The sequence below is a fragment of the Rhamphochromis sp. 'chilingali' genome (assembly GCF_963969265.1).
Source record: "Rhamphochromis sp. 'chilingali' genome assembly, chromosome: 6".
Taxonomy (NCBI): domain Eukaryota; kingdom Metazoa; phylum Chordata; class Actinopteri; order Cichliformes; family Cichlidae; genus Rhamphochromis; species Rhamphochromis sp. 'chilingali'.
The window spans coordinates 6241988-6264716 of NC_137933.1; the positions used below are offsets into that span (position 1 = coordinate 6241988).

General features: G+C 43.7%; 2 protein-coding genes across 2 annotated transcripts; both read left to right on the forward strand.

Annotated features, from left to right (window-relative positions):
* The first annotated feature begins 299 nt into the window (after positions 1 to 299).
* Positions 300 to 7896, forward strand: LOC308397862 (V-type proton ATPase subunit d 1). The gene is made up of 8 exons (XM_080884080.1): positions 300 to 501; positions 1526 to 1697; positions 1936 to 2114; positions 2607 to 2686; positions 4057 to 4134; positions 4285 to 4461; positions 4639 to 4716; positions 6817 to 7896. Exons 1-8 carry the CDS (start codon positions 375 to 377, stop codon positions 6976 to 6978), a joined length of 1053 nt encoding a protein of 350 aa, XP_080740206.1. The 5' UTR covers positions 300 to 374; the 3' UTR covers positions 6979 to 7896.
* A 692-nt stretch (positions 7897 to 8588) lies between these two features.
* Positions 8589 to 12182, forward strand: foxr1 (forkhead box R1; the record flags this gene model as incomplete). Its single annotated transcript, XM_080884081.1, has 7 exons — positions 8589 to 8983; positions 9135 to 9227; positions 9857 to 10086; positions 10479 to 10547; positions 11454 to 11581; positions 11760 to 11992; positions 12154 to 12182. The coding sequence occupies exons 1-7, from the start codon at positions 8827 to 8829 to the stop codon at positions 12180 to 12182; spliced, it is 939 nt and encodes a 312-aa protein (XP_080740207.1). The 5' UTR covers positions 8589 to 8826.
* Between the last annotated feature and the right edge of the window lie 10547 nt (positions 12183 to 22729).

Sequence of the window (22729 nt, forward strand, 5' to 3'; positions counted from 1 at the left end):
CTATGATGCAAACTATTGTCACAACAATAGCAAAAAAAGATGATGGGGGGACCTTGTTCTTGATGCTCAAAATACTCAGGGTGCCACAACAACAGCTTGTTGACTGTGACAGACTTGGTCTCATGTTGTTTTCCTCTATTTGTGTGGATTGTAATGCAAAAACTAATATAAATATCATGTGCTTTGGAAACAGAGCTGGTAATAAAGCAAACTGTGAATACAAACAGCTACAGTCATTTGTCAATACAGTAATGGAATCATGAGCAGGTGACTGATCAGATGACTGTCACGTGGTTCAGTCAGCTGATGCTAGTGCTAACCAGCCGGACTGAAAGTGAATCCTGTGGCAGAGACGGATCTGACGGTCGGACAGGATGCCTTTCTCTGAGCTCTATTTTAATGTCGATAACGGCTACCTGGAGGGGCTGGTGAGAGGTTTTAAAGCTGGAATACTGTCGCAGGCGGATTATTTAAATCTCGTCCAGTGTGAGACGCTGGAAGGTGAGTTAAAATGGATAGCTAGCGGCTAATAGCTAGACGCCAGCTAGTTCCACAAGCTAGAGCTTAAAGCTAGTTAGCTGTTAAACGTTAGTTTCTGTTTTACTGTCGATATAAGTCGTCCCAATTTCTGTTATAATCTAGTCGCCAAGCTCAACATCGATAACTGCCACACGTTAAAGTGAAATTATTTGAGACTGTGTTCGTCAAGCTTGCTGTCATATGTCTGTATCCTGCGTAGCTAGCTTAAAGTAACCCAAGCAAGGGCCGGCTATATTGCTGTTTATTGCTCACTTCCCAGTTTTAAGGGAAGTGAAATTATAGTCAGAAGAGATTTTACAGTGTTCCTGTTAACATCGATGCTTCAAACAAATAACATTTTCTCTACCTTTTCTGTGACCATTCGGTTCATATCTTGCTAATTAATACTAGCTAACTGAGATTTTCTTATAGCAGACGCTTCTTGTGTTATGCTCACCTGCACGGAGCGGGCAGGGATGAATTCAGTTCAGTTACATTTCAGCGTCAAATTACAACAATCCCTTCAAGGTGTTTGATTAAAATTTATTTTCCAAGAGAGACTTATGAACGTGAGACAGATTAGGACACAACCAAGACCAGGTAGCCAAATTTCTAGTCAAGTTAGCAGTTGGGTTGAGAGACAGGAACAGCAACAAATGCAGGGGCACTGCAGCTGAAAGTTGGACCGCAAATCAGTTGAGAAATTGGTTTGAAAAGACAAAAAAATATCTTGTCAGTGAAATGCAAAATTCTATATAGAAAATAAAAGCTGCCGTACAACACTGCAAGTCTACATTTAACAATTTTTAAATAACCAAGTAAGGTAACATTATGGGGAAACCTTCATATTGCTTTTTGTTGTATTAGCCAGCATCTAAACAAAGAAACTATATGTTTCTTTGTATGTTAATATAAAACTAGATTTATAGCCACACCTTTTTAGCAGTTCTAGTTTCAAACTTAATCCTTAGAATAATAGAGTCCTGACTAACTGTTTGTCCTTCAGACTTGAAGCTCCACCTGCAGAGCACAGACTATGGCAGCTTCTTGGCAAACGAGGCGTCTCCTCTCACCGTGTCCGTTATTGACGACAAGCTAAAGGAGAAGATGGTGGTGGAGTTTCGCCACATGAGAAACCAGTCATATGAACCGCTGGCCAGCTTCATGGACTTCATCACGTAAGCTAAACCTGTCGAGTTGAATTGAGTACGGACGTCTGTTAGCACAATTTCTGAATATCATATTATTTATTAATTTAAAATTTGGCACTGTCATGTAAATAACAGTAGACACTGCAGTACTTTGAAGTACTGTAAAGTATTTGCCCTTAATCGGTAAAGTAACATCTCTGTTCTATAAAGTATAACAGTGTAGAACATTTGTGACGATCCCTCCCCTCCTTCCTTTGGGCTTTAGCTACAGCTATATGATCGATAACGTCATCCTGCTGATCACGGGCACTCTGCACCAGCGGGCCATTTCTGAGCTGGTGCCCAAGTGTCACCCGCTGGGCAGCTTTGAACAGATGGAGGCGGTCAACATTGCGCAGACCCCCGCCGAGCTCTACAATGCCATCCTTGTGGACACACCACTGGGTGAATATCTGTATATGACTTTTTCATCATCATAATAATATTCAGGGGTTTTATGCAATAAGAACAGGCCCTCAAAAAAAGCTTTATCACTCCCCTAAATCTAAAACTCAAATTGGTTTTCACAACGGTGGCTCTCTGCCCTTTTAAAGTTTATTAATTTTCTTTCTTTGGTTTCCTGTTTTAAAAAAAAAAGAAAAAAAAAAAAGACGTGACTCGCTTATAGTTTGGCTGAAAGTTGTCACCCTCATTTGGTCAAGGTAACTCTCACACACCTTCAGTCGGTGTAGCGTTTAGCTTTCACTTTTCAAAGCAGTAACATAATGTTTGTCTGTATGCGACACATTTGTAGTGACATCTGTTTATCATACCAACCAGCAGGGGTGTAAAACCTGAATTGTGATGTCTTATGTTGAACAGGAGATGGTGCCAAAGCTGAGGAAAACACTAAATATTGATTTCTGTTTTGTTTTTTTGTTTTTCTCTTTTCAATAGCTGCGTTCTTCCAGGACTGCATATCTGAGCAGGACTTGGATGAAATGAACATTGAAATCATTCGTAACACCCTTTACAAGGTAGAGTTTATTAATAACTGAGCTAAGCTTTATTTATACAGTGCATGTCATTCCAGGTGAAATCACAATGTGTTGCAAAAAGCATAATCTGTCCACATAAGCAAGTGAATAAATAAAATGACAGCAAAAAAGGCAAAAATGTGACGGTAAAAGCTGAAACTCAGAAGTTAACTCAGTTAAAGAAACAGAAATTCAAAGACCATAATTACTCCAACAGAAGAAGAACAAGTCAAAAACCAATTAAAATTAAATAATTAAGATCAGCAGTAGTCGAGCACAATTGTTCCAACCTAAACATTAATACTGATAAATCAACATGTCGTTGTATAGATCTTTAATTAACTCTCTGGCAGTTGTGTTCTAGTAGACAACTGCAGATATTGTTGTAGCTCCTAATCTTTCCAGCGTTTGTCACAGAATAAACGGTTTTAATAGTCCTGTGGATGTCGGTCTGGAAGCTGAGGGCAGATAAGTTGTGATTCTGTGAGAAATTGTCAGACTTCTAGCTTTCACTTGAATAACCAGGAGGTATTAAGTTGCAAGTTACCAATGTCCTGTGAACATCCCGTTAGTCTGCCAGTCTGGCCAAATCATTATGGGCAGAGAAACACAGACTATGGTAAAGCATGTGGTATTTTCTGACAATTGATTTTGTATCAGTAAGAACAAGTTAACCAGTTTGTGCCCGTGGGAGTTGGAGATATTTTTAATATTTAATGGAAGCATTAAAAGTAGTTGTTATATATCTGTGAAGGTTCTCAGTCATCCAGGTCATCGTAGTCTAAGGAGCTTGGAAAGAATAGCGTCTGGACTTCTTTAAGTAGCTTGAAGACGTTTCACCTCTCATCCGAGAAGCTTCTTCAGTTCTAGGGTCAAATGGAGAGTCCCAGATTTAAACTCTGTGGGGGTTACCCACCGAGAGGGACAATGGACCCCCTAATGATCCTCTACCCAATCACATGAGCCAAGTTGTGAAAACGGGTGTCGGTCACAATTCACATGATCACATGATGGGGTGGGGCCAGGTTTCACAATGAGCTCACCCGAAACCTTGGCTGATTGTGACCTACACCCGTTTTCACACCTTGGCTCATGTGATTAGGTAGAGGATCATTAGGGGGTCCATTGTCCCTCTCGGTGGGTTACCCCCACAGAGCTTAAATCTGGGACTCTCCATTTGACCTTAGAACTGAAGAAGCTTCTCGGATGAGAGGTGAAACATCTTCAAGCTACTTAAAGAAGTCCAGACGCTTTTCTTTCCAAGCTCAGACTAGTTGTTACATAGTTTAAATTCAGAACTGGCGTGAAATTGTTATGTATTTATGTAAAGTTGTCATGTAAAATACGTTAAGTAGATTTTGTTCTCTCAGGCTTATCTGGAGGCTTTCTACAAGTTCTGCTCCAACTTGGGAGGAACGACTGCTGACACCATGTGTCCTATTCTGGAGGTGAGGCCTCAGTCTGATTTAGGAACGTGTCACTAGTCTTCCTTCTGGTTCTCTGGGAGGTCTTTTATCACTGAGCAGGTTTGCTCACGAAGACACTGAAGCATCTTTAACTTGACTCATCACTGTTCTTCTTCGCCTCTGTATCTGCAGTTTGAAGCTGACAGGAGAGCCTTCATCATCACCATCAACTCATTTGGCACAGAGCTGTCCAAAGAGGACCGTGCCAAACTCTTTCCCCACTGTGGCAAGCTTTACCCAGAAGGCCTTGCTCAGCTGGCCCGTGCCGATGACTATGAGCAGGTCAAGGCTGTAGCTGATTTTTACCCTGTAAGTTCAGAAATGGCCTGCAGAATTCCCCATAGAAACATCATTGAACTCATATGTTTCAAGTTGTTTTCACTTTCATCTTCCAGTTTGTGCTTTGGTGTCTGTCATTGTCCATCGAGGTTCAATCTTTCAGTTTAACGTCTGTGTTAAAGCATAAACTTGTTCTTGCATTTTCAGGAGTACAAGCTGCTGTTTGAGGGCGCCGGTAGCAACCCGGGAGATAAAACCCTGGAGGACCGTTTCTTTGAGCATGAGGTGAAGCACATGCATCCCTCACTCACAAAGACCTTTTTACACCCAGTATTAACCTCTGTCGTGTAATAGTCACAGACCTCTACATTTGAACTAATTGTTCAAAGCTGTTATTATTTCAAGCATGCTGACTTTAACTTTGCTGGATTAATGCAGGTTTGTATGTGTGGTTATTAGATTCATTTTCAGTGATTTGTCTTGCCTTCAGAATATTTCATACAGCAGAATTTCTTACATGCCAGTAAAGCCAGTACAGTCACGACATGATGTGAGTGTGGCTGCGTCTCACTGCAACACTACACACATCCAACTATTTGACTGTGTGAGAGCCTTAACCGCCTCACACAGGTTGTCCATATTATTATCCAAACACCTCACATCCCCATGATGATTGCTGGAACAGCTCCAGGTCTGAAGCCCGTCATTTCTCCAAGCCAGGAAAGTAAAAGGGGAGGAAAAAATCTGACTGTCCAACTAGAACACTCCGATATCAGGTTTTGAGAACCCCAGAAATGCTCAAAATAAAGCCATTTGTTACCATTATTCACATTCTTTTATTATGAATCATGCCGCTTAACTGTGCAGCACCCCACATTGTGCATTACATGTTATACTCCAAAGGACAGTGAGGAAAAACACATAAACCAATATTAAACATGATACAAAGGTTGTTTCTTTCCACCTGGTCATAGCATTTCTCCCACTGAAAACGTCCAGATGAACAGAATCGACCTTTGGGGATTTACTTACCTGGATGATCAAGCATGCATCAAGACGATACTTATGGTTACTACAAAAGATATTCAACTATTATTAAAATATGACAAATTAACAATGGTAAAGTGTGGCGCATTATGAATGATGCGCATTGTGAAAACGTAGTGAGTACACATTGAGGTGTTCCCAGGCCACCCCAGGGAGATGATCCCTCCAGCGTGTCCTGGGTGTACCCCAGTGCCGCCTCCCGGTAGGACGTGCCTGGTCGGAACATCGTACCCAGAAGCGACTGCCTCAGCTGGGCTCTACCCTGTGCTAAAGAAGAGCCCATCCATCCTTTGGAGAAAGCTCTTTTCTTCCGCTTGTATCCGCGATCTTTCACCTTTAAAAGAACTAACAGTAATAGTCTTAACAAGCGATCAGGCCTAGATTAACAGAGTTATGTTGTTTCTCAACAATGAAGCTTCATCTTGTGGCAGACGCCTGCATAACATTTACTGGCATTGGGCGTCAATGTAAAACCATTAAACGACTGGTACGTCTGATAAAGACTAGTGATGATTAGTCGACTAGTTTATTCTATAGGCAGAAAAGATGACTGCCACTCAGCCAATCAGTGCCACAATTGGGAAAAAAAAACTGTTATTTACAACTTTGAGCATCTTCAAATAATGTCCTTTCTTATAATTATCATAGTGTTGTTACAGGATGGCTTTGCTTAAAGGAAAAATCAACAAATGTGCATAATTGTCACTCAGACTAAGAACCTTTTACACTAGATTTTAACAAATTTCTGCTTTTGTTAGACAACATGGATATTTATGGTGTTTGGGATTTTGTGTTTAGTTTCCTGTGTGGAAGTCATGTAAAGTCGTTGACATGTGGGGCGGCTGTAGCTCCGGAGGTAGATCATCTACTGATCGGAAGGTTGACGGTTCGATCCCTGGCTCTCCCCAGTCTGCATGCCAAATGTCCTTGGGCAAGATATGAACCACAAGTTGCTCTCAGATGCATCCATCAGAGTGTGAATGTGTGTGAGTAGTAGTTAGACAGTGCTCATGTGAATGGGTGAATGTTGCACTCTGGCAGAGTAGTGCTGTAGAAGAATCAGTCCATTTACCATTTCACTTGAGTTGCAATGTGTGCAAAAAAAAAAAAAAGCTTGGTCCAGCATCTTGAGTAAAGGAATACCTGACAAGCTGTGCAATGTTGAGTATCTGAAATATAAATGAAACTGAACTGCCAGTTTAGAAAAGATTGGGTTGAGCTAATTGAGAGATTGAAGTTGGATCACTTTGTGTCAACCTTAACCACGTCTTTTGTTTTCATTTTTTATTCTTTGACGTCAGTACTAACCTTGTCTTTCCACCTCCTTCGTGTTTGTAGGTGAAGCTGAATAAGCTGGCCTTCCTCAACCAGTTCCACTTCAGTGTTTTCTACGCCTACGTCAAGCTGAAGGAGCAAGAGTGCAGGAACATTGTCTGGATCGCCGAGTGCATTGCCCAGCGGCACCGCGCCAAGATCGACAACTATATTCCCATCTTCTAAGCAGTCTTCTTCCCACCATCATTTCATTCAGTTGGTTTTTTTTGTTCCCCACAGTCACAGCCTGGTGATAAAGGCCCAGATGGTTTGATGCTCAAGTCCCACTTTCTTCACTCGTAGGTGTAAATTGGTTTTCAACAGTTGCTGTTGTGTGTATTCCTTTCTTGCTTGTCAAGTTAAATGATCCAACACACAAAAATACAACTGAAGGATGTACTGTAGTTTTGGGGGGTTTTTTTTGGTTTTTTTGTTTAATAGAAAGGAATGACATGATTCTGGTTTGTCAGAGCAACATCTTTGTTTAAACTTATTTGACTTTCAAACACTTGCTTCCAATCCTTGTGTTATGTTTCACGCGGCAGCTGTTTTTAAAAAACAAAACAAAACAGCAGTGGAAGAATTTGCAATTCAATATGACCAGAAACTAAGGACACGGTACGTTGTCTCAGCCTGTGCAGCTCCAAGTGCTGAAACATGAAAACATCCCTCCAGGTTGTCTTTAATGTGGATTTCTGTTGGTAGTGCTACATTTTCTCAGCATGTTTGGTGGTCAGTGTGATTTTCTGTCAAAACCAATGAGTGAAATGTGTGAGGCCCTCCTGGTTTGTTGTCTAAGTATATTCTAAAATATTGAAAATGAAACGGCTGAACAGGAACTTCTGTGCTCAGTGTTCCTGATCCAGCATGAAGATTCTGTGAATAAAGTGGAATGAGTCAGTATCCGGGGCGTATGGATGACAGACGTCATGTTTAAAGTATACAAAGATAAATAGATATTTAATGATGACTATCTGATTTTTGTTTTCTCCTGCTGTAAAGGATTTATTACTGTTTTCATCTGTTATTTGTGAAATGTGTATTGTAAATGTGACAGAGTAATAAACAGACTAATGCAGGTCTGTAGACCTCGAGGAACCGTGACATTATTTTGAGTTTTTAAATTTCCCACCGGATAGAATTTATGGAATTTCCTCATATACACACACACACACACACCTACCTATCTATCTAAGGTAAACTCTTAGCATTTCTGTCACCCTTTTGTTCAGTTTCAGCAAGAGCTGGTTTTCTAAATTAACAGAGGCAATCCGACTTCATTTGGCTGTGAAGAGTAGACCAGCACAGCTAAAAAGTCGTTCACACGTAGCAGAAGCAGGCAGAGCTGTGTTCAGTTTAAGAGGGTTGATCTGATATCCTCGTGTTGGTGTTGTTCCCAGATCATCATACTAAATGTTGTTCCAGGATCAACATTGCAAGTGACCAATCAGAATGTTGTGACGTCATACTTTTGCGACTTCGGGAAAAACTGGCGTAAAACAAAAAACTGTACTTAAGCTGCTTGAAACCGCCTCTGTCCGCCGATCAACAGACCCTGACCCTAACCCTAACCGTAACCCTTTAATAAACAGCAAGCAGAATTGATATTGTCCTTGCAACATTGGAATTTCATAAATGCACGAATGGCTTGGCGCGCAAAAGAATAACGTCACAACAATGTGATATATGTATATATATATGTATATACATATATATATATATATACATATGTATATATATGTATATGTGTATATATATATATATATATGTATATACGCGTGTGTGTGTGTATATGTATATGTATAATACAGGTGATGCTGTTTAATTGATTCAGATTGAGAATCTTGTTTTTGGAAGGTGTTATTTACTTTGACTTTTTACACCTGAATTGAAATTTCTGCTTACTGTAGACCTAAATGTGTCCAATCGTCACAGGCTGCATCCTGTTAGGATTAATTGTGTCCAATTAGGCTGTTTAGCTCCAGCTGTTGTATAGACAGTCTGCAGGTCCCCACATTTAAGAGCTTCTGTTGCATGGAGAGGAACCAAACCACTGAAATGCATTCAGCTATGACCTTACAGCTTAAAACCAAAGCACAACTCTTTGACCTGCATTGCTCTGTTGGTCTGACTGACTGGGATATGGACAAGGAACTGAAACTGGCTACAACCACTGACCAGTTATATCATGGTGATGGATTTTTTTTTTTTCTTCAGTAGTGTTTGCTCTTTATTCATGTCATATGGATGAGCAGTTTTGACTTGCCATTTCAGAAGGAATTAAATCTGAAGATCAGACGGTGTGTATTTTGTGTGTTAGTGTGTTTGTGTGTCTCTGACAGATGACAAAGTGAGTGATCAGTATGTGGTCCAGAGGCCTTCTGTAAGACCCTCGAAAAGGAAAGATGAATTTATTTGGTACGATAAAACATCAGGTGAGCTGCATTGAGTCCCACCCCATAACTCAGCACTGAATGACTCCTTCCAATCACTCTGTTTCTTAGTTTGCCTTTGTAAATGTGGTTTGTGTAGTGTTTGAATGAAATGACAAACAGTCAGTTTAGGACACACGTTGGGCTGCTTTACACACTGAAGTGTGTGATTTGATTGAAATCCTTTTATTTATTTTCTACCTAAAAGCACGTTTCTTCTAATACACAAGGATGCAGTTCTGTTACCGTACTGAAATTATTTGTGCTTTGTTTGCCACTACAGTGCTGTATGCGTGTGCTTGAGTGTTGCATGCTCAGCTTTGGTAGCCTACCAGTATGCATTTACATCCTTCCTTTATCGGGCCAATGCACAGTGACGGACAAACACAGCAGATGCCTGCTTGTCAAAACTTTGCTCCACCACTCTGCTTTCCAATTTTATTTTATTTATAGTGTGTGTGTACTGTGAAAGGAGGGAAACTGTTACAAAGAATGTGGTTTTTAATGTCCTATCTGGAAAACGAGCATCCGCATGACACTCTTGCCTCTGATTTTTATGCTTCTGGCTTCATGTGTTGGAGAAATTATTCTTAAGTGATCACTGTAGCAAACTGAATATTTCTGTGCATCAGATACTTTTGTGAAACCAAACCTGTGGCTGCTGGTGAATCCCAACATTGCCTGCCCGATCCAGTACAACGAGATTAATGCTGACGTGGGGCCTGTGTGTGAACCTGCTGAGGAAAGCCAAACTAGGCTCCTGGAGACCCAATGTCCACTGACAGCAGAGCGCCAGGTGTTTTCCTGCCATGATGGTCCTCTCCAGGGGGAGCTGGTGCAATCAGTTTCTTCTGAGTACACGGTACACACTAACCGCTCACAGCCACTCTATTATGCATCACCTGTTTCTGTTTGCAGCGGCAACCTTACTTTGTTAGAGTGCTGAGTGTTTGTGCAGTCTCAATGAACACTTCATTTATTTTCTGGATTTAACATGTAAGCGTAGGATTTAAACCTTTGTGTTCATGGGCTATCCCAAGGCATTAAAGACCAAATGCATTACCATTGACCAATAAACATGGGTCACAGGCCCAGTCTTTCATTATTTGGTGTAACTAATCAAAAAGTGATTTCAGTCTCCACATCTTTTACATCTATTTAAATACACATTTAGAACATTGGATTTAAAAATCCTGTAATGATTGAAACAACCTGTATCTGTTAACTGTCAATCTGACAATCACTGATGATTAGGTAAAGAATGATGTCAACTCCTCTCAACCCGTCAAGAGCAGACGTAAGGCGAGGACCATAAAGCCCAGGGTGAGAACAATATCTTAGACCTGAACCAGTTTCCTTCAGTGGGATGCAGGCAGCTCATTACTCGCCGTTTTTGAAGTCTTGAGGACCCTTTTTTCCTCAGACAGGCTTTTGTCCAAATGAATTAAAATGAGAACATTTTCAATTAAAGCTACAGTGTTTTGGAGGAATTTAATGAACTAAAACAAATTAGGATTCGGTGTAAAATGTAATTTAACTGAGACGAGGTCAATGACGTGGCTGCGTATAAATGGGCATTTTTGGAGAGACAGTTTCCTTAGTCCCAATAAAACTGCATCTACATATTCTGGAATAATTGGGAAAATGCCCTAGGCTCTCAGTGTTTCTCTTTATTGTCATTATTCTAGTTGCTCCTTTCTTTAGTGCTTAACTACTCCCAGTTTTTGTGCGTGTTCAAATTTTAAACGTGTGTGTGTGTGTGTGTGTGTGTGTGTCGTTAGTCTTGTAATCATGAAGCTTTAAATGCATGTTTTGGGTTTTTTTTTTTTTTTTTTTTTTTGGGCTGGTCGTGATCTTTATGCTCTAACTGCATTTAAAAACAGTTATGATTCTGTTATAGGAGGAATTTTGAGTGAAGAAAAGCTAAAACAAAATTAATTGCTGCGTGCAAAAATGCATTTCAGTGTTTGCTATCTCACACACACAACAGCCCCTCTCGCTCATTTTTTGCATTTGCGCTTGCTTGCAATGTGTTGCTTGCACTCTCAACATTTCTGCCCGTCCGTGTTCAACTCTTTCTGTACACTGTTATATTTGTGCCACAAAACAAGCCAATCACAGACTTGGATGCAAAAAAATGTGATTGGCTGTTTTGGTCTCCAATCAGCTCGAAATGGTGTGTGTGTGTGTGTGTGTGTGTGTGTGTGTGTGTGTGTGTGAGATTTTCAGGACAATAAGCCTCTTAAACCAGGCTGCTGGCCCCGTCCACCAGTGAATTACTGCATCCTCATTGCCTTGGCGCTCAAGAGCAGCCATACAGGGAGCTTCAAAGTCCAGCAGATTTACAATTTCACCAGGTTAGGATTTGATTGTCTAATTGCCCACAAGGTTACTTCACCTTGCATGCTAAATGAAACACCTGATCAGGCATGATTAAGTCTTTCAAAACATCAGATGGGTCCCTTTTCATTTAAGTTATGTTTGAACTGGATAAAACTGCTGCACTATCTGATGTGAATCTCTGCCTGTTCCCAGAGAACACTTCCCATTTTTTCAGACGGCTCCAGACGGCTGGAAGAACACTATCCGACACAACTTGTGCTTCAACAGCAGTTTTCGCAAAACTTGCAACCAGCTGTGCAGAGATGGCAAGAGGAAGTCATGTTTTTGGCACCTTACTTTAGATGGCCAGCGGCGCCTTAAGGATGAGATCAACATGCTGACAGGAGAATCTTTAAAGCAGCTGGAGAAGAGCATGTCCCACCCAGGTAAATGGAAGGCAATCTTAATGTGAGGAAAGCTCATAGCTCCAGTTTACTGTCAGAACTGGTAAGATAATGGCAAGGAACTCAGTTTAGTACCACGTATGTAAAGAAATGGCTTTGGAATAAAACTTATTTTGAGTGTAACTGCTTTCTTTTTGTTTCAGATATAATTCGGAGCTTATTTCCTATGTGATTTCAGTTAAAGGGGGAAATGTGCATTAAACAGTAGCATAATAAAGCGTGGTGTAAAAGAGCCATCTGATGCAGTGTTCATTAGTCCAAATGTATTAATCTGTCTTCTTAAAAACCAAATTCAAGGTTTGAAAAGTGCTTGAATTTCAGATGCGGTGCTTGAAAGTGTAACTGTAGTTCATTCACCACATAACTATCTGAATAGTTTTCTTATCAGATATAAAAATTGAGTCGCAAAATTTCCCCGCCTGGGCTGCCTTGCGCCTCTGTTTCAACGTGTGACCCCACCCCTCCCTCGGACAGTCGGCGATGAGTGCGCTAACATACCTGTAGGTTGCTGTTTTAATGAGTGTTTGATAGAAAAAAGACAGTTGCATGATAGGGGAGTCCTAGTAAATTTTCCAGTACGTGTATCTTACACATGCTGCTTTTTTTTTTTTTTCTTTTTTTTTTTTAAATTATCATTATTGGGTCGAACGTGTGGACTTCAAACTATACACCAGTTTTTAAATTGTGTTGATAGGACACTTAAAACAGTGGCATTTACTCCGGTGTTCTGGGAATCCATCCTACCTGGCAAACAGTCCTACCTGTTGTTTCTGCGCATGCGCACAACACGAAATTCAGTGGCAAATTGTCCTACCTTTGAATATTGGCTAGAAAAATACTCTGACCGGTAAAATTAACTGTCAAACCAACCTACCTTTGAATGTCACCTACAAGCATACTTAAACTGCTTAAAATTTTGTGGCAAATCATCCTACTTTTGTTAATAACAGCTACACACACTCTGACAGGTAAAATTAAGTGCCAAACCATGCTACCTTTGTGAATGTTACTTACACGCATACTTCAACGGGCAAAATGAAGTGGCAAACCTTAAATTGGTGCTGGAATTCCTCTGTGACAGCAGAAATGTGCATAAACTACTTGCGGTAAGACGTTTTGCCAAAGTAGGATGGTTTGTCAGAACACCGGGAAGAAATAAAAACTGTTTTCTAAGGAGAGCGCTAGCAAACACGCTTTGCTTGTGAGTGGGGGGGGAAAAGAAAACAGAAACACTCAATTCCTATTGGTGGACAAATGTACCATGTCGACAATCACAAAATGATATGGCAACATGTGGCTTTTTTTTGTTTGTTTTTTCTCCCCCCCCCCCCCCCCCCCCCCCCCCCCCCTCAATAGTTTAGTCACGTTCACTGTCGGAGCACAACGGGCGTGCCGCCTTAAAGGCTGCATTTTAAAGCCGCTTACGTCACAGCGACATGACAAACTGTCCCAATTCAAAGGCTGCTCGAAATGCGGCCCTCAAATGCATCCTTAATTTCCCTAAATTTTAAGGATGGGTCGGTGTAGCCTTTATGGCCCAACATATCCCAGACTTCATAGCATGGCGGTGGTGTGGATAATTTTGCCAAGAAGGAGGGGGGGGAAATGGTGGAATCGGACGAAGAGTAAACTTTCTGAAGTAAGTACTGAATATTATGTCACTTATGCGCAAATGTTTTTATAATGAAGAACATTAAAACATTACTGTTGGCCACATGTCGGGAAAGTTATGTGACATTAGTGATGTTTGTACTAACTTGGTTTTAAAGCCTTTACTTCAAAATATACACCGTTCAATAGTCGACCTTAATCTTACAGAGAATGTGATGATTTTATGGATACCGTATTTTCACGACCATAAGACGCACTGTACTAAAAGGCGCAGTCTCAGTTATGTGTGCCATTACTGTATTTAACACACACAAGGCGCACTGGATCATAGGGCGCATACAAGTACCGTATGCATATTTAAAAATAAAGCAGGAGCAAAACAAAGTTTGGTACTCACATTTTTATCATCAATCAAACCCATCGAAGTCCTCATCCTCTGTCTGAATTGAACAGCTGCTCGCAGCCTTACTTTGAACGGGTGGTTCACACCGATGTCCAGCGGTTGGAGTTCCTTTGTCAGGCCTCCCGGAATGACAGCAAGCTCACAGTTCATTTGGTTCACTAGTTTTTTCACATCGGCTGTGAGATGGGCACTCATAGAGTCACAGATTAAGAGCGATGGTGATGCGTGGAAAAAACCACCTGGTCTCCTTACATACACCTCCCTCAGCCACTCTTTCATCATTACCTCATCCATCCAGCCCTTTTCATTTGCCTTAATGATGATTCCTGCTGGAAACTTCTCTTTAGGCAAAGTCTTTCGCTTAAAAATCACCATAGGCGGCAGTTTCTGTCCATTAGCATGGCAGCCAAGCACAACAGTAAAAGAAGACTTTTCATACCCCGTTGTGCATATCGCTACCGTGCTGGTCCGATTCTTCTCCACAGTGTGGCTCACCGGGATGTCAAAAGTGAGCGGGACCTCGTCCATGTTTGTGATGTGGCTGGGCTGGATGTTTTTGTCGCCGATGTGTTTGCTGCAGTAGGAGCGGAAGATGGCCAGCTTTTCCTTATAATCCACTGGAAGTTGCTGCGCTACCGTAGTCCTGGTCCGGATGGAAAAATGGCAGTTTCATAAAACGAAAGCACCAAGACGGACCTCCTTGGAAATGTTCAATGTTCATCTCTTCAGCTAGTGAAACTGCTTTTAGCCGAATGGTGACCGTCGAAACGCTTCTCCCGCTCGTTCTTTGCTCGATGATCCACCGCTCGAGTCTTTCCTCCAACTCGGGCCACCTCGTCTTATGTCCGCGGAAACTCAGCTGCGTTTTCTTGACCTGCCGGAGCTTGTTTTCTAGCTTCCTCCATTTGCGAACCATCGATTCGTTTGTAGCGCCCCTGGCTGTGTACTCCACTATAGCCGGGTACGCCCTGAGTTCTAGTTATCTTAAACTTACTTAGTTGCCCTCAGTGCAAGTTCCCCTGATTTACACACGTATAACACACAGATACACTTTTACCTTACTTTGAACTATAGATAAGAAACAGTACTAGACACAAAATCTTATGTTTAAACCAAGCAGGTTTACTGAATGAATTGATAAACACCCAATAAATCAATAAAGTAAAAAGTCTCTTGCAATGACAAAATATAACAATAATAACAGTTACACAGTTCTTTACTGTAATGGGCCCCACACACACACACTCTCACACCACCCAGTTTCCCAAGTCCCCTCGGTGCAGGCCTGGATCGATGCTAGGGTGCGTAGGAACCAACGGTCCTAAAAGAAAACAAAATGGTGCTCCTACCTGGAAACCTTAGTCTTTTGTCCACAATACCCTCACGGCACACCGAGAGGTCCGTCCCTTAGGTCGCCGAGCTGCACGCTTACTCCTTTTAAGCAGCAAACCTGATCAGCCCGCCTTGGCAGTCAGTAGCCTCCCACTCCGTGCAGGTCAGGTGACGTCCAGCGAAGTCCACCTTTATGGCTAACTCCGATTAGCCAAGTTAGCACGCCGCTAACTAGGGATATTTCGAGGCAACAGTGCAAACCACCTCACAGTCACGCTCTGTTACTCAGCCGTGGGCGTGGGATGATTTATCCTCACTGTCCATTGGGGGGGGGGAAAAAAGTCTCTGTAGACGCTAGCCGCATCTCGAGCACGCTTTTCTCTCTCCTCTCGTGGCTGCCTCCGCTCTCTCCGCTCTCTCCTTCCGCTCGCTCCCTTTCAAAGTAAAAGCACCTCAACACACTTTCTTATTACTACTACAACACAGTAAAATGAACAAGAGAACTATTCAGATATATCCAACTGGAAATAAAACTTAGCCCCATAAAATATACCTGGGCTACATCCTCCCCCTTCTAATCGTCTGGATGTCCTCATCAGACATCTCCCAAGGCGACTGAAAACAAAACTCCACACATCTTGAATGTATAACAGACACTCTTAGAACTTCACTTTTTTTTTTTTTTTTTTTTTTTTTTTTCATTTACGCATTCCCCAACTTTATCACAACCCCTCTGTGAACAATAGTAATAGGTTGGTCACTAGCCTTCCCTGGTACATCGTAGGACAGTCTCAAAACTGGCTTTATTCTTCTCTTCCCAGTCGTCCCTGACCTAAGGCATTTGCTGACCTCTTTCCCAATACTCCGTCTTCCCCTAGACCTCTTTGAGAGACGTCTTTCCTTCTCCTCTTCTGACTCTGTATCGGTGTTCTTTACATCACCAATGTCATCTGCTTCCTCCTGAGACTCTTCGGCATTGCCCTCAGAAACATAGCTTGAGCGTCATCCTCCGATGCCAATGGAGAATTGTCACTAAATGACTCCTCCCTCAACACTTTCTCCACACAGTCTCTGTACCAGGCATGTGGCCTCTCGTATTCTACATCTGACGATCCAGTCGACTCCCCAGTGTCTTGACTCACGTCTCTGCTTTCTACCCTCTCTTTTCCTTTTCCCATCCTGCGAGTCTGTGGTCTCGCTGGCACTTCATCTCTGGCCATGCCTTCTGGCAGTCTCACTTCTGTCCCAATCGGTAACAAATGATCTCTGTGTAGGGTTCTCACACTACCTTGACCCGTTTGTGGCTTCACCCTATACACCGGTAGGTTGGGCAGTTTTCCCACAATCACATGTGTTACAGCGTTCCATTTGCTTTCCAACTTATGTTTCCCCTTCAACCCCAGATTCTTAAGGAGTACCCTGTCTCCCACTTCCAAGGCTTGGTAACTGACTCGTCGATCAAAAGCTCTTTTGTTTCTCTTGTGTACCTTATCAGCAGCTTCATTGGCTAACTGATAAGCTCTCTGCAACTCCTGTTTCAAATTCGTCACATACTGTGAATGAGTCTTCTCCTCCGCTCCATCAGGAGATGCTCCAAAACAAACATCCACGGGAAGACTAGCCTCCCTCCCAAACATCAAAAAATAGGGAGAATACCCTGTGGCATCGCTCTTTGTGCTATTATAGGCATGAACTAGCGACCCTACATGTTGACTCCAAGTTCGCTTCTTCTCATCCTCTAGTGTCGCTAACATTGACAACAAGGTTCGATTGAATCTCTCGGGTTGCGGATCCCCCTGGGGGTGATAGGGAGTTGTCCGAGACTTCCGTATACCCAATGACCGCAAGAGCTCACGGATTAATCGGCTCTCGAAGTCTCGTCCTTGGTCAGAATGTATCCTGGCAGGCAATCCATAGTGCACAAAATATTTGTCCACCAACACTTTGGCAACCGTGGTGGCTTTTTGGTTTTTGGTGGGGAAAGCCTGTGCGTACCGGGTAAAATGGTCAGTTACCACTAAGACATTACCTATCCCCTTGGAGTCTGGCTCCATAGACAGAAAATCCATGCAAACCAAGTCCATGGGACCCTTGCTGCTCATCTGGTGCAAAAAGGCTGCTCTCTTGTAGGGTGTTTTATGGGTGACACATACCCCACAGTTTTTGACATACTGCTCCACGTCATTTGCCATTTTTGGCCAATAAAACCGATCTCTCAGAAGGTCAGTGGCTCTTTCTATTCCTAAATGTCCCATGTCATCATGAGTAGACCGCAATACCTGTTCTCTGTATTGAGAAGGTAACACAAGCTGGTACAGCTCATCCCCGGACTGCTTTCGGGTTGTCCTGTAAAGTAACCCATCTCTCATGACAAGTTTGCTGGCCTCCCGCCTCATTAACACAAACTCTGGGTCAGAATGGATACCTTTTGGCCAAGTACCAGTGTTCAGCGCATCGATCACTCTGCCTAGGGCGCATGGTCTGTTCTTTGAGCTTGTCACAACTCTGGCCTTGACACCTGCCCTACTGCTGACAGACTTAACTGAGTAGCATACACAGCTGGAACACACTCGGGAGGTGCCCCCAACTGATCGATGTATCTCGCATTGGTCTCAGTTGCATCATCCAGGCATATTTTCTTACAAATAGACTTTACGCCACTTTGAGAGACCTGATCCCATTCTGTCTCCTTCAAGTCATCAACCATGTTTCTTGATAACAAATCAGCATCTATATTAGTCTTGCCAGACTGATACTGAAGATTAAAGTCATAACTAGCTAGAGCCGCGAGCCATCGGTGCCCTGTTGCATTTAGCTTTGCAGTGGTAAGGACATACGTCAGCGGATTGTTATCAGTGCGCACAGTAAACTTTGCACCATACAAATAGTCATGGAATTTGTCCACGACGGCCCATTTCAAAGCCAGGAACTCTAACTGGTGCACTGGATACCGCTGTTCGGGGCAGCTCAATTTCCGGCTGGCAAAAGCCACGGGCCGCAGCCCCTGGGGGTGCTCTTGGTACAACACGGCCCCAAGACCTTTCAGACTGGCATCCACATGAAGGGTGTATGGCTTGTTTACATCGGCAAAGGCTAGCACAGGGGCAGTGGTCAGACACTGAATGATGTGGTGAAAAGCATCAACACACGACTGATCCCATCTACTCCCAAAGGGCTCTGATTCCTTCAAGTAGGTCTTTCCTTGTCCTGCCTGGCCTTTCTTACTGCGCTGCGTAGGGGCATAGCCTTTAGTGAGTTCAGTGAGTGGCCTTACAATGGAAGCATAGTTAGCTATGAAACGGCGATAGTAGCCGCAGAACCCCAGGAAAGATCGCAGGGATTTCAAATCTGTGGGCACCGGCCATTTAGTAACTGCTTCTACTTTACTCGGATCGGGGGCAACACCCTCTGCAGACACAATGTGTCCCACATACTTCACTTTCGGCTGACAGAACTGGCACTTATCCAATGAGAGTTTTAATCCCACTTCTTCCAGTCTGTCTAGCACCTTCAAAAGTCGCTCCTCATGTTCCTCCAGCGACCTGCCAAAGACTATTAAGTCATCGAGGTACACTAGTACCTGCAGGAGGTTCATGTCCCCTACTGCCTTCTCCATCAATCTCTGGAAAGTGGCGGGTGCCCCTGTGATACCTTGGGGCATTCTCTCAAACTGATAGAAACCCAACGGACAAATGAACGCGGTCTTTTCTTTGTCCTCCTCCGCCATGGGTATCTGGTAATAGCCACTGCGAAGGTCCAGGACAGAGAACCACTTACTCCCTGACAAACAATCAAGTGCATCGTCGATGCGGGGAGTGGTGTACTGATCAGGAATGGTTCGGCGGTTTAGTGTTCGATAGTCAATGCACATCCTGATGCTGCCATTTTTCTTTCTGGCAATGACAATGGGAGAGGCATAAGGACTGCGAGATTCCTTGATAATGCCAGCTTGCAATAGGTCTTGTATGTGTCTACGCACATCGTCAATGTCAGCTGGTGCAAGACGCCGTGACCGTTCGCGGAATGGTCTGGAGTCTGACATCCGAATGTGATGCTCTACCCCCTTTGCCAGACCAACATCCCACTCACTGAGGGAAAACACATTAGCCCTCTTGGACAACTTCTGTCAGAGCCGCTCTTTCCATTCATTTGGCAAAGGTGAGTCGCCAAAATTTATGAGAAGGGGATCTAGCTCTCTATGATCTTTCCCCTTTTTTGAACAGACTTCAACTGCTGCAGTTACAGTATCAACCGTACACAACTGACCCATAACGGTCCCTTCTGGGAGAACGATATCCCGGGAAGACTGATTCTGCACTGCCACAACAAAATGGTCTACCTCCAACGCAGAGCTAGGCAACACCATGGGCTGCAGCAGCACGCCAGCTGGCAACGGAATGGTTGGGGATGCTTCCACCATTAATATGCCTTTGCTGAGTGGTTCTTCTAGCTCCACCCGGCATATAGCATGACAGCTTTGACCGGCCGGGAGTGACAGGGAGCTGGGCCCAACCCACTTCACCCAGCCTACTCCACCCTCATCCTCTACAGGGATCTCCACAGGGGCTGGTGGGGTTAAAACTCCAACTGTTTGGCTTACAGTCTGCACGCTACTCACGCCTACGGTGTCCTGGCACAAGGTGGCCAATCTCTGGAAAAGGGAGGCATTGGTGCCTATGATCATGGGGGTCTGGTCCGGACCTCTGGAGTTGGGACAGACCAAAGCTAAGACCGAAATGGTCTCGTGACCTCCTTTGACTTGCTCAGGAAATTCCACATCCACAATGACATAGCCGAGATAAGGGTAACTAGAATCACTCAAACCCCAGATGGCCAGACCTGAAACTGGGTAAATTGGGACACCTGACAAGTGCTCCTTATACCAGCTCTCAAAAATGATGGTTACTCTTGACCCACTGTCTAACAAAGCATTGCATGGTTCACCATTCACTCTGACTTGCTTTACATTAGATGGACCTATCAAACCTTTAGGGATCCCTCTGTCCTCTAGCATGACTACTTCACTCTTCTTAACTGTACACACAGTATCACCTGCATCAGGGGGTTTGGGATATGATTCCCGTCGTTTGGGCTTTTTCCGTGACTGAATGAACCTCTGGATAACCTTGGCCTGGTTTGCGGCATTTCCACACTTACTAGCAAAATGCCCATTTTCTCCGCAGCGGTAACAAAAGTTGCTTTCTTTATCACTGGTGCTACCTGTCCGTGCAGAGTTCAGATCAGACCTGGACGGCTCCACTCTCAAAACTGGAGAGGACACAACAGACCTTTGCTCTCTGGCGTCCAGCTTCTGCTGCAACCTTTTAACCCGTTTTCTCAGTGCAACCACTTCGCCATCTGCTGAACCCTCTACACCGTCAGTCTTGCTTGTTGGAAGAGGCTCTGCAACTTCTCTTGGTGCGGGGCATGACTGGTTTACCACGGATGAGACCATAGACTTCAGTTCTCGAATCTCAGTTTTCAGATTCTGAATTTCAATCTGTCTGTTATCCTGTTCTGATTGTGCTTGGACTTTGTGTGCTACCAGATGCAATTTAGCCCGGGAGGCTTCATACTCCTCCTCACTTCTGATCTCACTTAAGAGCTCTACAAAACTGGGTGGGGTTTCTTTCCTGTCTCTCAGCTTGAGTTGCACTAACATCATGTCGGAGTACACGGCACCCCTAAGGAGCTGTTCTACTCGGGCCCTATCAACACGGTGGGCTTCAATTCCACCACAACTCACTACCCTGCTCAGCGACTGCTCTAATCGCCTCAGAAAGTCGGATAGTTTTTCCTGCGGTTGCTGTTGTAGTAACCGAAAAGCAAAGTACAAATCCTCACCCGTCTCAGCACTGCCAAAAGCTTTTGTAACAGCTTCTAGACATTGTTCTGGGCTAATATCAGGATCAGCTGTCCTCACAGCTTTCACCACCGCTAGTGCTGGACCTTTAAGACTCTCAATGATTCTGCGCCTCTTTTCTTTAGCAGAACTGTCACTCTCCTCCACCATTAGGTGTGCTTGTTCAAGCCACTGTTCGAATGTCTCTTCTCCAACCGGTGTTGGTATTGTGCCTGAGAACATTCTGAGTCTACGATAACTACTGCCTTCACTGGAGGGTCTCTCCATCTTTGCCAACAAATCGCCCACAGCACGGATTATCGACTCTGCAGAGTTACCATTCTCCTGTGCCTCTGCCCCGCGTTTCGATTTACTCTGGGAAAAATCCTCACGAGGCGAAGCTTCAGCTGTCACTATGATGGGCCACGGCTCACTAGCCCCCGTAGGGTACACTTCAGGTGGGATTCTTGCGGCATCTACTTTCTCTTTGGTTTCACACAGGACAGTTGGCCTATCAAGCGCTTTGTTGTATCTCCGGCCTCTGACCCGCACTCGACCCAAAGCTTTAACACTCTCCAGAGTGTGTTCTATTTGGTCTATCTCCACTCCTTCGGGAGTAAGCACCATCAGTGTGTGAGCCTCATCTAAGGTCTCTCCACGACTCCATTCCTGAAGCTCCTCGAACAACTCAGAGTGCATAGCTTGAACATCCATGACCAAACAATATCAAAGTTACTGCTTTTATCTCAAAATACACGTGCTTGGGAACTTCAGACTGAAACAACAAAACATCCCAGCGGTGCCTCCATTTTATGTAGCGCCCCTGGCTGTGTACTCCACTATAGCCGGGTACGCCCTGAGTTTTAGTTATCTTAAACTTACTTAGTTGCCCTCAGTGCAAGTTCCCCTGATTTACACACGTATAACACACAGATACACTTTTACCTTACTTTGAACTATAGATAAGAAACAGTACTAGACACAAAATCTTATGTTTAAACCAAGCAGGTTTACTGAATGAATTGATAAACACCCAATAAATCAATAAAGTAAAAAGTCTCTTGCAATGACAAAATATAACAATAATAACAGTTACACAGTTCTTTACTGTAATGGGCCCCACACACACACACACACACACACACACACACACTCTCACACCACCCAGTTTCCCAAGTCCCCTCGGTGCAGGCCTGGATCGATGCTAGGGTGCGTAGGAACCAACGGTCCTAAAAGAAAACAAAATGGTGCTCCTACCTGGAAACCTTAGTCTTTTGTCCACAATACCCTCACGGCACACCGAGAGGTCCGTCCCTTAGGTCGCCGAGCTGCACGCTTACTCCTTTTAAGCAGCAAACCTGATCAGCCCGCCTTGGCAGTCAGTAGCCTCCCACTCCGTGCAGGTCAGGTGACGTCCAGCGAAGTCCACCTTTATGGCTAACTCCGATTAGCCAAGTTAGCACGCCGCTAACTAGGGATATTTCGAGGCAACAGTGCAAACCAGTCCGGGCTGCACCACCTCACAGTCACG